The 15,986-nt window shown below is 43.3% G+C and overlaps 1 protein-coding gene across 4 annotated transcripts in view; it reads right to left on the bottom strand.

The window, feature by feature from the left end:
* The window catches only part of SYNJ2 (synaptojanin 2), a 57,564-nt gene extending 49,227 nt beyond the window's left edge, over positions 1–8,337 (bottom strand). Inside the window, exons 1-2 of one of the 4 annotated variants that reach the window (XR_014524376.1) lie at positions 7,244–8,319; positions 2,567–2,653 (exon numbers count right to left, since the gene is read on the bottom strand). Coding sequence is in view for 3 of the 4 variants with exons in the window: in XM_083496402.1 (XP_083352528.1) it covers positions 2,567–2,653; positions 7,244–7,364 (208 nt within the window). In the remaining variant the exon portion in view is untranslated. Of the gene's footprint in view, positions 1–2,566; positions 2,654–5,751; positions 5,770–7,243 lie in introns of those variants that run through there. The other 3 variants (XM_083496402.1, XM_083496401.1, XM_083496403.1) reach the window with 3 other exon arrangements.
* Positions 8,338–15,986: the final 7,649 nt, after the last annotated feature.

Below are 15,986 nucleotides of genomic sequence, written 5' to 3'. Positions count from 1 at the left end.
CATTAAGGAAATTGAACCAACGAATACAAAACACTCCCCCCCCCCGAGGCCCACCCCATAACATACTTGGCTCTTCATTCTGCTCTAGCCCATCCAAAAGGCAAATAATGGGAACTAGTGAGTTGTTCTAGCTGATCAGACCCAATACGAGTTCTGGCTTTTGAGAAACATTACCCAGGCAATCAGCTAGGCAAAACCCACCGGCCTTATAGTGCAAGTATCTTGCATGGGAAATGGTTGGGTTTGTAGCCTATCAATTTTGACAGCCTAACACAGACAAAGAACTAAGACAAAGTATTCACACACAAGTTCTGCAGTATGACAAAAAGGAAGAATTTCCTACTAAACCCCCAGAAGGTCCTTAGTGCCAAAAAGTGAGACTGAAAAACCAGTGTGATTAGCTATTCTGCTTACTGTCTGAATAGCTAGTCAGAACAGTCATGCTTCCTTTTTTGTCTGTTTTATAAGCCAGCTAAGCCAAATGTTTGGATTTAAACCAGTCTTGTCTCCCCACGGTGACTAATTCATATTTCAGAAGATTTATGGAGTTTTCTGCCCAGTAGCTGTTCAGGCTATTGCTGCTATCGCTATAAACTTTCTTTATCATCTGGCATTCTGGAAAAATCTTTCATGCTCTTACTGACTTACTACCCTCCTTAGGGAGCCTACTTGTTTCAAGGGCCGAACGACCACAATGTCTCTCCCTTCCAGCCAGCCAAACACTTCTTGCGGCAAGAAGCGAAGTGTCTAAGCAGACTCTTTTAAATTCATATTATGGAAATGAAACTGGCACCATGTATATGTCAGGAAATCCACAAATTGGTGGGTGGGATGGTTTGGACAGTATCTGCACAAATCCTATGGAGTCACAAAAACCTTTTCTATCATGGGTTGACTTCAGAAGTAACTAATGCGTTGTCAAAGTACTAGGACAACTATGGAAATTTCAAGGGCTGTGACTGGCCATGGCTGAGCCTCTGGTCTGTGGCACAGCCTCTTTCATGCTCTCACAACCCTTAATTAAATATGAACAGAATTCTTGGATTATTATTATTTTTGGTTTTGCATAACCACATCCCCTGACATTCCTTGTTACTGGACATTGGAAAGTTGACTTCTTGTTCATATGATCTTGCACTGAGCTGCCCACACTCCATCATAACCCCCCCTCACAAATTGTTTAAATACTTCAGATGCTTTTATGTGCATAAAACCATATGCCAGCCAACGAAGAGGCAAAGCTATAGTCCATTTATTTCATTTACATTTTTCAGTTTTGAATACCACATTCACTCTAGCCGTAGCAGGTTCTCCAGAGATATGCTTGCGCCTTTAAAATACCCAAAGCACCAAGATGCAAAGCAGCAACTACCACGCCACTCACCTCCCTGGCTCCATTTGTCTTGTCACAGGGCTACACCATTGCCCTCAGTCAGCAGGAAAAGAGGTTGGAGAAAAGGTTGGGAGGGGCAGTGACTATATGCTCTCTCAATGCCCCCAAGCTGTTAAAGGGATAGTCAGCATCTCCTAGTGCAGACCTGTATATCCCTGCCCACATTAGATGGCTGTAATATGAAATCCAAGGAGGGAGCCATGCTCATTGCGATGAAAATGCTAGGTTCAGGAAACCCAAATTAGAAGGTCACCAGAACAGAGAAAATTGTCAATTGCAGGGCTGTAGTCTTAGTTAACCATGAACTACTGCTGTTAATAAAGCTAGTCATTCAAAATAAAAGGAAAGGGAAAAGTGCTATTCAGTAGAGCTGTTGATTCTTGGCCTGAAAAGGCTGACTTCCTTAGAATTGCTGTATTTTTATGGGCAGGAGCTCTGTGCTTTTAACAGATATGTGCAAGCCAAAAAGGGAACAAGTGCAGCTTTCCCTAACACTGTATCTCCACGCCAGAAAAAAGGGGGTCACTTGCTGCATTTCTGCCTGAGCCTCAATGCATAATAAAAGCAGCAGCCCAAAAATCTGTCTTTTATAGTTACTTGTCAGGGAGCGGCTCGTAGGGTATCATTTTTCTGTGGCTGCAGCAATGCAATTTGAGATCTTTCACCTACTGAGCATCATTTCCCCAACAGATTAAAAAAACCAAAACCCAAAGGCAGGACAGGAGATGGAGGATAGGAGCAGGCAAACCTATTCATGATCCTAAGTATTTACTGATAGGTAAGTCAATTAAGACTTAATACCCACCCACTGAGGCTGTAATCTTAAACATATTTACTAAGGAAGAAGCCCTTGTGTAGGATTGCATTTTATGGGACAGCTACCCAAGGCCAACAAGGAGCACAACAAATCTGGTAAAAAGAAACAGAAGCTGTTTTCAAGTTAAAACCAGAAGCTATTATTAGTAAATGCAAAGTTGTTGCTTTTTAAAAAAAATAGAAACCCTGCAATAAGCCATTGTTTAATAATTGTCCTTAAATCCAATGATTACCACACAACTCATTTTAAAGAATTAGTCCTTGAAGGTTAACCAAAGAATAGTTTCACTTCATTGTGTCGGATTGAAGGGCACATTGTTCAACTTATTATTCTAAAAATGACATTAAGGTACTTACCAGATCTTAACTGGAGTTCTCCTAAGCACCCATAAGCATCCATGAGCTTCCCATATTGCCCTTTAATTTCTTCCTTTTCTTCAGGCGCTAAGGGAATTGCACAATAAAAGACAACAATTCTTATTTATTTTTAATCCTTTGATAATACAGCAAACCAACAGAAACTGGCAAGATTTACTTTTCTTTAAGCCTATGGTTTGTGCTAAAGTACAATAACTCATGATAAAATTAAGTCTCCTAGATGCCACAATATTTTTACAGCCCAATTCTACTCATGGTTACTCAGAGGTAAGTTGCAACAAAATCAGTGAGACTAACTCCATAGTAAATATGCACAGGATCAGGCCATTTGGCTTCTTTCACAACCTCTTACGCTGCACTGAGGAGGAGAAGTTGGGGTGTAATATATATGCTCTGCAAGGGCCAGAAAGAGATGTCTCCCTAAGAAGACTTATCTTATGTGTTGAGCAACTTGACTACAAATTTACATTTAGTGCTAATAATACATTTCAGAGATTAACAGTTTTGTATCAACCTTCTATCTCCTGGCACAATAAACATGTGTGCAGTGGAATGTGTCCCTACATCTTGGCTACATTCTTCCATACAGTACTATCAATATATTTTAGTCATTATCCAATACACTTTAAGGCAGGTCTAACTGCAGATAATTCTCTATGCATGCAATTGGGAATCCTGCTGTGATTCTAGAGCTTTCTCACTTGTAGGAGAGAAAGAAATAACAGGGCCATTCCCTGTGCAAATCTTCACATCTTTATCTCCCAATGAAAGTACAATGGAGTCACTGGATCAGGAGATGCTTAAGTAGACAAAAGAATGACTGTAGTAACAGACTACAGTAAAACTGTAAAAATAAAGTAATGACATTTAAAGACTTGGGCAAGTGTTGAAGAATGCAAGCAATGTTTGGACTTTGTCATAATCATGCCTCCTAAGAGAAAAGAGGGTTGAAACCAAAGAGTTCATTCCCTTCTTTCAATCAGCAAGTAGAAATAAGCTTTAAACAGCATTTTGGTTATTGTTCACTGTTTATGATATTTTGGAATGACAAATATGAGGATGATATCCATCTATATAATTTTTTTTTCATTGTAACCTTATAGATCATGTAAAATTATGCATGTAGAGATATTGTATTGTTCAGAATACACACCCACACTTCGGTTATTACAGAAAACAAAGCCTTTATACCAAGGTTTGTCCCTAATTAGTAACATATGCTTAACGTTCTGGAAGCAACAACAGAAACCCACAACATTCAGATATCATTGAGCCTTTAGAAGATTGCAAAGCAACTGCACTTTAAACGTAGCAAACATTTAAAAATAAAAAATACTTGGGTTTGTAAAATAATATTATTACAGTTAAGATGAATGAGGCTGATACTCATGGGTATGCAATGTAATGCAGGGCACTATTCAAGTTTTCTCAATCTGGCTTCTCTAAGGAGCAGGTTGTGGCCAGAATCGTTCACAATCCTGCCCCTGGGTGGGTATGTATTATGTCAGGAGGTTAAAAATTCTAGAAGACCTGTTGCCTTCCACTAGCAGTTATGCTACCAGAACCAATGGCAAAACCCTTCATTTTTCACAGGTACTTTGCATTGCATTTTATTTTCTTCTTAATAGTCTATAATACCATGTCATATAATATAGATTTTATACAGGTTTACATGGGAAGTAAGTCCAACTGAACTCAGCAGGGCTTACATACATCATTTTATTTGTATGCACCTTCCCCTGGATAAAACCATGCTCAAGGTGGCTTACAACATGGGGGGGGGGGTTTACATAATTATAAATACAGTGGAACCTCGATTTTCGAGCACCTCGGAAGCTGAACGTTTCGATTTTCAAATGCCGAAAACCCGGAAGTAATTGATTCCATTTTCAAATGCACCTCGGAAGTTGAACGGCTTCCGAAGTGCGTTTCTCAATTTTCTCAATTTAATTTTGCGCCTCAGTTGTCGAATGTTTCAGAAGTCAAACAGTCTTCCAGAATAGATTACGTTCGACAACTAAGGTTCCACTGTATAACAAAAATAGTCATAAACAATAAATAACACACATCAAAAAGTACCCAACCAAACTGAACAATTTCCACATTAAAACATAATCAGATCTAATAAAAAAGGTACAAAATTTAATATTGCTACAGTGGTGCCTCGCAAGACGAAATTAATTCGTTCCGCAATTTTTTTCGTCTAGCGAATTTTTCGTCTTGCGAAGCACGGTGTCGGAAAAATTTTGGAAAAGCTTCAAAAATCACCAAAAACCTCAAAAAAGGCTACCACACCGTGTTCTATGAGTTGCTCCTCGAAGTCAAGTCGCAACTGTATTAACGGTGTTAAGAAAAAGGAAACAAACTTGCAAAAAACGCAAGACGTTTTCGTCTTGCGAAGCAAGCCCATAGGGAAATTCGTCTTGCGAAGCAGCTCAAAAACCGCAAAACCCTTTCGTCTAGCAAGTTTTTCGTCTTGCGAGGCATTCGTCTTGCGGGGCACCACTGTAACAGCAACAATCCCATCAGCAACAAAAAACCCCTAAGCAATACACCAACCTGTTCAACAGCCTCAGCTTTTGCAGCGGGAGTCTGTCAGGACCCTGCCCACCCAAGGCAGGTGGAAAAGGGCCTGCAAGGCAGGGAGCAGTTCTTCCAAGACTCACAGCCAAGGTGGCTTACATCTCATCAGACATGCACAGAATTGTACTGTTAGAGCTGAGGACAGCAATCCTAATGAGGGGCCAGGGAGGCAAGCAGCAAGCAGATCCTCCAGTACATCTGAGTCCTGTCAGCTCCTACCAACCAAAGAGGAGGGTAAGAGCAACTATTTTAGTTGCTCGTTCTAAGAATCAGGCCCCAGCAGATCCAACACCCATCTCCAAAATGTCTACTTTCATGTCTTTCCACTGATGACTCACCATGATAATATACCACCTGTTTCAGCAGAGCTGGGGCTCCCCCCTGCCACTGTTCTTGGCTGACAGAGACCAATGGGGAAGTGATTGTGCACCATCCTAACACTTACACACCAGCCACCAGCATTGCATGGTTAGGATTGCTCTACAAACTCCCCTCTCCTATCTCAAAGTGCGCAAGTCCTGCAGTATGCAAGTTTTTTGTAATTAACATTACCCCGAGACAGACATTTTCTAGATACGTACGTATGGCCCACTGAACTCCAATGGCCCAGGACAGATAGTATCAATGATACATAGTAGATGGGATTGCATCCCTTCAAGAAGTCACATGTGAAGCAGAACAGATTCATGGAAGAATAGAAAAGGGACAGAGAGAGTATCTTAAAATATTAATGCAATATTAATCTTTAAAGTACACATAAATAATTGGTTTTCTTGATAAAATAAATAAGCCATCAAGCTCACATTTGTGTGACATGTTGACCATTTCATTTTTCACTTAGAAATGCTTTGCAAATATCTCAATCAGGTTCTCTTTACTGCAGTCCACCAGGCACATATGATTTCCCAAAACTGACTCAATAGACCTCCCTGCTTTTGTTCCTGGCCCAGAACTGTAAAACTGAGGGGTAGAGTTGTCAAGCTCCTGGTTGCTGATAGACAACACGTGACTTTAGTTAGGCCAAGCATTTCCAGCTATGGTCCATAGACCACCAGTGGCCAGGCAGCTTAATTCAGGTGGTCCACAGCATGTCTGTAGATTTGTGGTGGGAGGCAGGAGACAGCACACCCAGCACATTAAATATATTGAGTCTTGATTGCATTCTAATTGCTTCTTTTATTTCTTATCTCGTATTTTACTGCATTACAATTTGACTGTAATTCTACAATACAGAAGAAATAAAAAAGCGATAAAATACAATTTAAAAATCATGCAGCGTCTGCTACAAGTGGGCAAAAAAACCATGAAGTGCTCTGCAAAGACCCTCAGCAATTTTCCATGGGGAAAAAAAGATTGGGAACCACTGAGTTAGGCCATTACTTCTGTAGCCTTTTAGCAGGGAATTCAAAAGTGGGTGGTGATAAGGGGTGGAGTCATTGCAGTTTGGAAAAAGAGGCTGCATTTCCCTCTCCTTTTTGAAAGTTGGCTACAGCCATAGAACACAGCTGAAAGTCTGAAGACAAAACACAGTCCTCCCTCTCACAATATCCAATTCACATCTCTGTCTCCTCCTGTACCAGCACCCAAAACACCACATAAACACGGGTTTATTAATTTATGGAACCTATGGCAACAAGATGCAGCGATAGCCTTGGCCTAAATGGCTTCAAAAGGTTGTTTTCCCCCTTTCTCCAAGGGATTTGCCATAGCAACCTGAACAGCTGCCTAGAAAGCCATCCAGAGGTTTGGGCTTCCAACTCCCATCATTCCTGAGAGCATTGGGAACTCTGGCTGGGGCTGATGGAAGTTGGAGTCCAGAAACACCTGGAAGGTGCCAGGTTGCAGGAGGCTGCCCTACAGAGCCTCCAAGCTCAGGAGCAGTGTAGCTCTCGGTATGCCAGTTGCAGCCAGGGGGCAGGAGGCAAACGGCGAGGGAGGGCCCGCTGTCTTTATGGCTGGATGTTGGCCTAGCAGCGCCACCTCCAACCCGGTGGGTGGGGGGCTCCAAGAGTAGCAAGGCCGCCCACCCCCCACCCTCTCCCCGCCCCACCCACTTTGGCGCGGGGCACTTACTGAGGGTGGCCATCGTGCCGGCTTCCAGCAGCAGGCAGTCCTGGCGGCCGCGCGCCTCCAGCAGGGCGCTCGCCGTGGGTTCCTGCTTCCACAACACCCTCAGCCCTTTGCTCAGAGCCATGGCAGCCGCTTTCCATGGAGGGGGAAGGCGGTAGAGGAAGGGGAAAGTCAGTCACACCAGGGCAGCCGGGTGGGAAAGAAGGCCTCCTCCTCTGAAACAAGACACACGCCCCAGAAAACAGTCACGAGAAACTGGGCGGCGTGAGGGAATTTTCTCCCCACAACTTCTCAGCTGCCAGAAGTTCGTTCCAAAGGAAAACGGAGCAACAGCTTCCCGGTGGTGGTGTGTGCTTTTAAATAATTAAGAAAAGTTTGAAAGGAGACGTTGAAAGAAGAGGAGACGGGTATCTCCAAACAAAATATTTAAAAATAAAATAAATAAAAACACCACCCCACGCCGCTGAGGTGTTCCCTCGACTGGAAAGTTGTCCGCCTCGCGGGAGGCTGGAAAGTACTTAGCTGCCTCCTTCGCGCGCCCTGAGCATCTTCTGAAGACAAGTCGCAGCTGAGGCTCCTCTTTGTGTAAGTCAAGCAAGTTTCTAGTCACAAGCCTCCGGCCGGCGGTGCAGGAAAGGAAGAGAGGTCAAAATGCTCTTTTTTCTGCAAAGAGAGAAGGGGGGCATTGGAAAAACGTCCCCCCCCCCCCTTCGCGCAAGTTGTTCTTGCCCAATTTCCGGACTTTCTGTTTCCTTGTTGGAAAATCCCTCCCTGTTTCCCGCTACCGCCCAGGGCGGCGGCGGCGACGTCGTCTTCTTTCTTCCACGCCGCTCTCTTTCTCTCTCTCTCCTCTTTTTTTTAATTTTTCTTTTTCCTGCGTAAACTTTCTGGACGAGTTCAAGTTCCTCGAGTCTCCGCCTCTTTCTCCTCCTCGGGGGACAGGTGAGAGGCGCTGTGTCCCCGCCCTGTTTCCCTTCCCAGAGAGCTGCAAGATTATCACACTGGCTCCCCCAAGAGGAGAGGCAACTGCGGTGCTCTTTTCTCTCCAAGCAGAGAGAGTCAGAGAGACAGGCAGATGCTGCCAAAGCGAGAGACTGTAAGGCAGCTGGATTGGCCATCAGCCAGAATTTCTACAGTCCCCCCCCCCCTTGCATTCTTCCTCACTTCCTGCCCCAGTGAAATACTTTAGCTCTGCTCACCAGCTGTTCACTTTTTGTTGTGATGAACCAAGTGTTGAATTTCTTTCATGCATAGGGCTGGAGAGTATATGCATATAGGGCTGGATGCAGAAGTTCCCTACATGTTCAGTAGACACAGGAAAGACTCCCGCATGTACACTGGGATCGAAAGGTTCACACAGAAATCTAGTAATGGAGCCTGCTATTCCCAGTTTCAAATCTCAGAGCATTTGACCACCATGCCCTAACTTTGTGCTTCAGTAGGTGTTAGACGTTGGGATAATTAGATGTGCTCCCTCTCTTGCACACACTGTACTGAACTCATGAAAGAGGTATTAATTTCCACATTTTATTAATTTTTGTTCAGCAATATTTATACATATAGTGTTGCTGGGTTCAGAGTGTAGATTTGTACAGCTTTAAAGTCAAACTGTATAATATAATTTCATTTGGGCTGTTCTAGTGGTGGTGTCTTGTCCATATCAGGTCCAGCCCAGTTTTCAATCCAACTCTTTTATTGGTAGAAGAAAATGGGGGGGTAGGGGGGAATGCCTTCAGTCGGGACCATTTCACACCATACTGTTGCAGCTGCCATTTACCATCTGTTTGCTTGCTAATAGTAAGGGATGATGGGTTGTTAATCCCTCAGTGGGAGTTAACAAATTGAAGCTATGATGGTTTATATGTAGTGTTGGATCATGGACAAGTGCTTTGTGGTGAGAGGGGGACAAAAGAAAGGAGATGGCAGCCTAAACTTGGAAATGGATAGCTGTGAGCTTAGCTCTGATCACACAGCAGTGAATGGAGCATTTTTCTAGAAAAAGAGGTGCCAGAGCTCACTATGAACTTCTCCCTTGTTCTCTTAGTATTATGGCCAACAATTACAGCCAGTTGCAACACACCAGCACCAGTATACAAGCCCCAAATAGGGACGCCACAACTCAGAATATAAGGCATGCAGGATAGGGCCAAAGTACTATGGCTTCGTGTTATGTGTACATTTGTCTTTTCAGAACTATTGAAATGGCCTGTGCCTCATGACTCCACACATAAACATGCAACAGGAGTTCACACTCCATGGGAAAGGACAAAAGCAGCATGGCATGACTGTCAATTCCCTGTTGGCTGTGTGAGAAGAGAGATGTTCTGTGGAGTGTCCACAGAGTTCACTTCCCGTCCCTCTTTTTCTTTTTTGTTTACTTATTTCATAGTAACACAAGAAGAGCCTGCTGGATCAAGCCTGTCTAGTCTAACATCCTGTTCTCTCTGTGGCCACACACATGCCTGTGGGAAACTGGCAAGCAGGACCTGAGCACACAAGCACTCTCCCCTCCTGTGGCTTCCAGCAACTGGTATTCAGAAGCATCACTGTCTCCAACCTGTCCTTATAACCCATTCTTTCTCCCCAAGGTGAGTCCAGGATGGCTCATAACAATAAAGTTACACAAAGCAATTCAAAACATTATAATATATTACAGACAGCAGTTAAAACCAGCCGTATAAAAAAACATTCATAAAATTATTGGCAAAATAATCTGGGTAAATAAGGAAGTCTTCACATGTTTCCCGAATGGGGACTGCCTGATTTCCCTTGGGCAGTGATGCTGACAATGGTCTGTCCCAGATCCCCATTCTTCATGTTATTGCTGGTAGTGGAACCATAAGACAGGCTTCTCTCCCTGGTTGCAAATTTCAGCTTGGAAGGTAGTAGAGAAGGCAGCCAATCATCTTCCAGGCACTTGAGTCCCAAGCCATTAATGTTGCTGACTCTCCATAGCCAAGGTGACTTCCACCTGAAGGATTTGTACATTCAATGAGGTACCAGTTGTTGCCCTTGTGAGACTACACTTGTGGCCTCTTTACTTGTATGTTCCTTTACATTCTCTGGCAAAGTCCTCCTTTTCCTGGCATGATAGTTATTCCTACCCCCTACCCCTTAGGACTTGATCCTTCACATCAAAAAGCCTGTATGTTCCCTTGGCTAGCCTTGAGCCAAATAAACTTTGAAGCTTTCTGGGTATGCAGTTGGGTGGCTCCACTTCCTTTTCCTTCTCTAGGCACCCATTGTGTTCTTCAAAAACACCCAACCCTGCAACCCTATAGAGCTGTCCCTGCTACCCTGCCTATGTGTCCTAACTCCCAACCCTAGTGGGTCACTGGCAAAACATCTTCCAGAGATTAGCCAGTTAAGAAACGTTTGTGTCTGTTCTCTAAACAAAAGACCGGGGGGGCGGGGAGGAGAATCTTCTTTCTTGAGATGCCACAGGGTAGCATTCTATCCTGAATATCCCAGGGCTTTGGGTTTAGGACAATGTACCCACATAGCTGCAATGGTTATGTTTAAAACCTGGCTGCAGTGGAAGGCAGGGTGGTGGTGCATAAACTTGACAGAATGTAGAAAGAAGTCTGTGTTTTGAGAATTTTTTGGGTGTGTGTGAGAAAGGGGATCTGTTTAGCTCATTTATCAAGAAGTTCTACCCTCCCTGCTTCTTTCACTCTAACTACATTGTAAACTATTTCCCCCCTAGCTGTAATACGTAGTTTGTGTTTGAATCACTTTCTGAACATTGGTCTTTTGCAAACTGTAATCTTTGCTTCGTAATTATCGAATGTCGAAGAGACCACCCATTCTTGTATTTGGTTTATTTTTACAAACTATTTTAAGTGTTTCTCACTGTCACACATGCAATGCCACACACTTTTCAGTAGGGGATATATATCTGAGGTGCCTGTTGTCTATCAAAGGCCAAGCTAAATGTGACCAGCTCTCAGATGTGGAAGGGAATGGCCAGCACTCATTGACAGAGCACATGCTTTGCACACGCAAGGTTCCAGGATCATTCTCCAGTCAAATAAGGTTGCCATATTTCAAAAAGTGAAAAATCTGGACACAAAAGTTGATGAGATTTTTTAAGTTTTGCAAAATCTATTTTAAGAAAAGTAAGTTTTTGAGCTATTTTTAAGAAAATTTGCCACTTCCTACATGGGTTCTCATACGTCTGAATTTTCCTGGACATTAAATCGATTTCTGCCCAGGCGCTGTTACAAATGGTTGAATCCCGGTTATGTCCGGTAAATTCCAGACATAAGGCAACCCTACGTTAAAGGATCTTGGGCAGCAAAACTACTGGGAAATATGTCTTTCTGGGATCTTAATAGTCACTGCCACGTGGGAGTCGATAATGCTAGGCTAGATGAAGGCAGCTTCATATTTATTTATGTATCCTGCCTTTCCTCTGGAGAAGGACAAAGATAAAGATGTGCTGGGGCAGCAAGGTCATGAAAGGGCAGAACGACCTTATTTCAGTAGATACAGGAAGAAGGAAATATGTCACCTGGGGTTAAAAAAGCAAGCTAAGTGGTGAGTCATCTAAGGCCTACTGTGACATATTTTCTAAGCACTTAGAAGGCAATGTTGCTCATATGTGCTCTGACCTAGATATCATCATTAATACAGTTCCAGTTCCATTTGCTGCAACCTGAGGGTGTAGCCAAGCTGCCTGGAGAGGTTTTTCCAGTAACATGTGCTCTCAACCATTGCTCAACTTGGTTACTGGAGCCAAAGTGAGCTCAATGGCTCCAGAAGGTTATAAATGCTGCACTGGCAGAGGAAATGGTTCTTGCCACTCTGAAGTAGATGGTTCTGAGACCACACCCGGGAGATTGTAACAATTATCAGCTACTTGCCAACACCCCCTTTTGGCAAGGTCCTTGAGAGGTGATGGTGATTTCACCAGGGTGCTATTGGATGAAACAGATTATCAAGGCCAATTAGAATATAGGTTTAGGTGGCGATTTGGCATTAAAACATGATTGGTCGACCTCATAGGAGCCAACTCCAAAGGGGCCAAGTCCTGCACTAGCAGGACTCCTGCTGTTTAGTTTATTCCAGCCCACAGTCATCTTCCAAGCCTAACCTAGGGTTGGAATAATTCTATTTGGTATTTGGAAGAAATGCAGGGCTCCCCCCTCCCCCCAAAGAGAAAAACTCTCTGCATCCTTTATATATTCTTAGATCTTACCTCTGTACTTTAAAAACGTAGAATCTCTTAGCAAAAACAGACTTGCCATGACAGATGCGAAACCTTTCCTATTAAAAGTCTGTTTTTAGCAGCAGCTGTTTAAAAGCTTGACTCCTTTCATCCCAAAACTATTTGCAGATGAGTAAATTTTAGCTAGACCATATTTATTTAGGCAGAGAGAGTGAACAGACAACCATATTTTTTGTAGTCTTATTTTGTTTTGACTCTCCAAAAGGAGCTGGTATAGTATAGTGGCTTAGAGGCTAAACTATGAATCAATAACTTCTTGGTTCAAAACGTCATCAGACTCTTAACATGTTTTTTAACATGTCTATTGTGGTTTCTTAACATGTTTTATAAGTTCATCTGACTTTTGAAAAATGTGCTAAGCACATGTATAGAAGGAGAAGCAAAATCACATCTGTAGAAGTACTGGGGGAAATTGTATCCGTCAAACAGGAGGTGGTGAGAATGAAGCTTTCTTGTTCAGTTAATGAATTGTTCCCATTAATAACAATTTATTTAAATCCCATTGAGTTGTATCCTCCTCTCAGCATGAACAAGCAATCAGCAGAGAAATCACCCACTGAGTTTCAATTAAACTCTATTAATGATAGCTATTAAAGTACCTCTAAAGTTAAAAAAACCCCAAAACCACCAAAACAACCCTATGAATAGAATCTTGCATTTTTAATGTTGACTCTGTTGATGTTATCTTTCCTATGATCATTGTGTGCATGCATTCAAATAAGAAAAGTAGGCACATCCAAACTAATACGTACTACTTTTGCATGAGTATATTGAAAAAAGAGGTATGCAGAAGATAAGTATAGCCCAATGTACCAAGTACATTAAGGATCAAGTTGATTACCTTTTAGAAAGTCCAGGTTCACTGTAGGGAAATGCACTGAGCAAGAGTTTTTGGTATATTAAGTATATATTTTATTTTATATTTGCCAAATTTGAGATGGGTCCTTTCATGGTCTTTATAACAAAGTTAAATGCTAGAGTCCTAAATCCACGTAGTAACAAATGACACTTAAGGCTGCATCACAAATACCTGGCTGACAACTGTTCCTGCTCACAGTACAGTACATGACCCCTCTAAATTTGGAGCCATTGAGTTTAACAATGAGATGTTGACTCTATTAGCCTTCTGAGTTGTTGATATTTTGGCCAGGATCTAAAAAACAGTTAAACTAGCTTCTCCAAGTCTATTGGTATGAGCTTTCGTGTGCATGCATACTTCTTCAGATACATGCACACAAAAGCTCATACCAATAACAAACTTATTGGTCTCTAAGCTGCTACTAGAAGGAATTTTTTAATTTTGTTTTGACTACGGCAGACCAACACGGCTACCCACCTGTAACTAGCTTCTCCAAGGTGAGCCCAAGAGAGATATACCGTATTTTTCGCTCTATAAGACGCACTAGACCACAAGACGCACCTAGTTTTTGGAGGAGGAAAACAAGAAAAAAAATATTCTGAATCTCAGAAGCCAGAATAGCAAGAGGGATTGCTGTGCAGTGAAAGCAGCAATCCCTCTTGCTGTTCTGGCTTCTGGGATAGCTGCGCAGCCTGCCTTCGCTCCATAAGACGCACACATATTTCCCCTTACTTTTTAGGTGGGAAAAAGTGAGTCCTATAGAGCAAAAAATACTGTAGTTATTTTTATCAAATGGTTGCTCCCCACCCGCAACTTCTTGACAAACTGCAAATGGTTTGCAATATAGCAGAAAACCTATTCAAAGAAAAGTCAAGCATTCTCTTGGGACAGGACACACTCAGTGCATGAGCCTACATTGCTCCATGGAATACAGACTGCATGTTGAAAATGCCTCCTATCATTGCAGGAGTCCTTTCACGGGGGGGGGGGGAATCACCCCCACATCTACAGTAAAAACATTTAGAAAGATTGAGGATCCATTCAAGTAACAGTGCTTACATTTTTCTTTTTTTAAAAAAAATAAAAGATAAAATCATATAACTGTAGAGTTGGAAGGGACCACGAGGATCATCTAGCCCAACCCCCTGGAATGCAGGAATCTTTCTGCCCAACATGCTGCTCAAACCCATGACCCTGAGATTAAGAGTCACATACTCTACCAACTGAGCTATCCCAGTGGGTCTAAGCAGTGGGAGTAATTAAAAGGACTTTCAAGATGGTTTTTAATCAGGGCAGTGCCATTGCAAGATGGCCATATGTTTAATTTACTCTGATCTTCCTGCAGCCCAGGTCAAAACTGTCTTTTCAACAGATCCTGTTCTAGAAAGTGAAGCATAAGACGCATAACAACTATCATGGAAAAATAAGAAATCTCACTATATACATGGGCATGAATTGATGCTCAAAAAGATGAGTGCCCCATGGGACAAGGTGTGGGTAAATGCTTTCCTTTGGGAAATCACTCCCCCCCACACACTTAAGTATTGGGAGCTTATCGATCTCCCTTATTTGTTTTTCACTTGAGAGCAGGATTTAAATTGACTTTTTGTTAAGCCACTTTTGCTGGATTGCAGAGAGTGTGCTAAGCAGGGCAGCAGCCAGCAATTATTATTTTACTAAGCTAGATGCTTGATGCAGCTGCCTCCCTACAGTGTCAACTGTTGAGGCAGCCACAAAGCAGTCCTGCTTTGAAGAGAAAAGGGGAAATTGTTCTAGTTAAAGCAGGATTACCAGATGTTCCCGGGGACAGTCCCCAGATTTGCAAATCTGTCCCTGGACAAATTCTGTCCCTGGAATGTCCCCAGATTTGCAAATCTGTCCCCGGGAAATGTGGTGGCAGCAGCCTCAGCAGCCCGGAGCCAGCCTAGTAGCGCAGTTGGCTCTGGCTGCCTTCATGGGCTGTTCGCTGCCGTGGTGCCCGCCATTTTGTGCACAACACATCATATGGGGACTTTCGGGTTACATACCTCGGGTTACATACGCTTCAGGTTACATACACTTCAGGTTACAGACTCCGCTAACCCAGAAATAGTGCTTCAGGTTAAGAACTTTGCTTCAGGATGAGAACAGAAATCGTGTTCCGGCGGCGCGGCAGCAGCAGGAGGCCCCATTAGCTAGAGTGGTGCTTCAGGTTAAGAACAATTTCAGGTTAAGAACGGACCCCTGGAACGAATTAAGTACCGTATTTTTCGCTCTATAGGACACACTTTTTCCCCTCCAAAAATGAAGGGGAAATGTATGTGCGTCCTATGGAGCAAATGCAGGCTTTCGCTGAAGCTATCTGCAAGCCTTCGGAGCGCGGCGGGAGTTCCCGCCGGGCTCAGAAGGCTTGCGGATAGCAGCAAGCTCCGGGAGCGAAGGCAAGGTTGCGCGCAACCTCGCCCCCGATCCCGGACCTGTTCTGGGGGCTGGGGTCAGGGGAAGCTCGGCCTTCCCCAGCCACGCAGCTAAAAAGGAAGCCAAGACAGCGAGCGGGATGGATCCCGCTCGCTGTCTTGGCTTCTGCCAAAGCCGTGCGCAGCCTCTCCTGGCTGGAGAGGTTGTGCAAAGCTAAAGAGGAAGCCAAGACAGCCAGCTGGATAATTCCCCTCCCCCTT

This window comes from Podarcis liolepis, assembly GCF_965112155.1.
Source record: "Podarcis liolepis genome assembly, chromosome: 3".
Taxonomy (NCBI): Eukaryota; Metazoa; Chordata; class Lepidosauria; order Squamata; family Lacertidae; genus Podarcis; species Podarcis liolepis.
The sequence above is the reverse complement of the archived record's forward strand: the minus strand, read 5'-3'. Positions and strand labels throughout refer to the sequence as shown.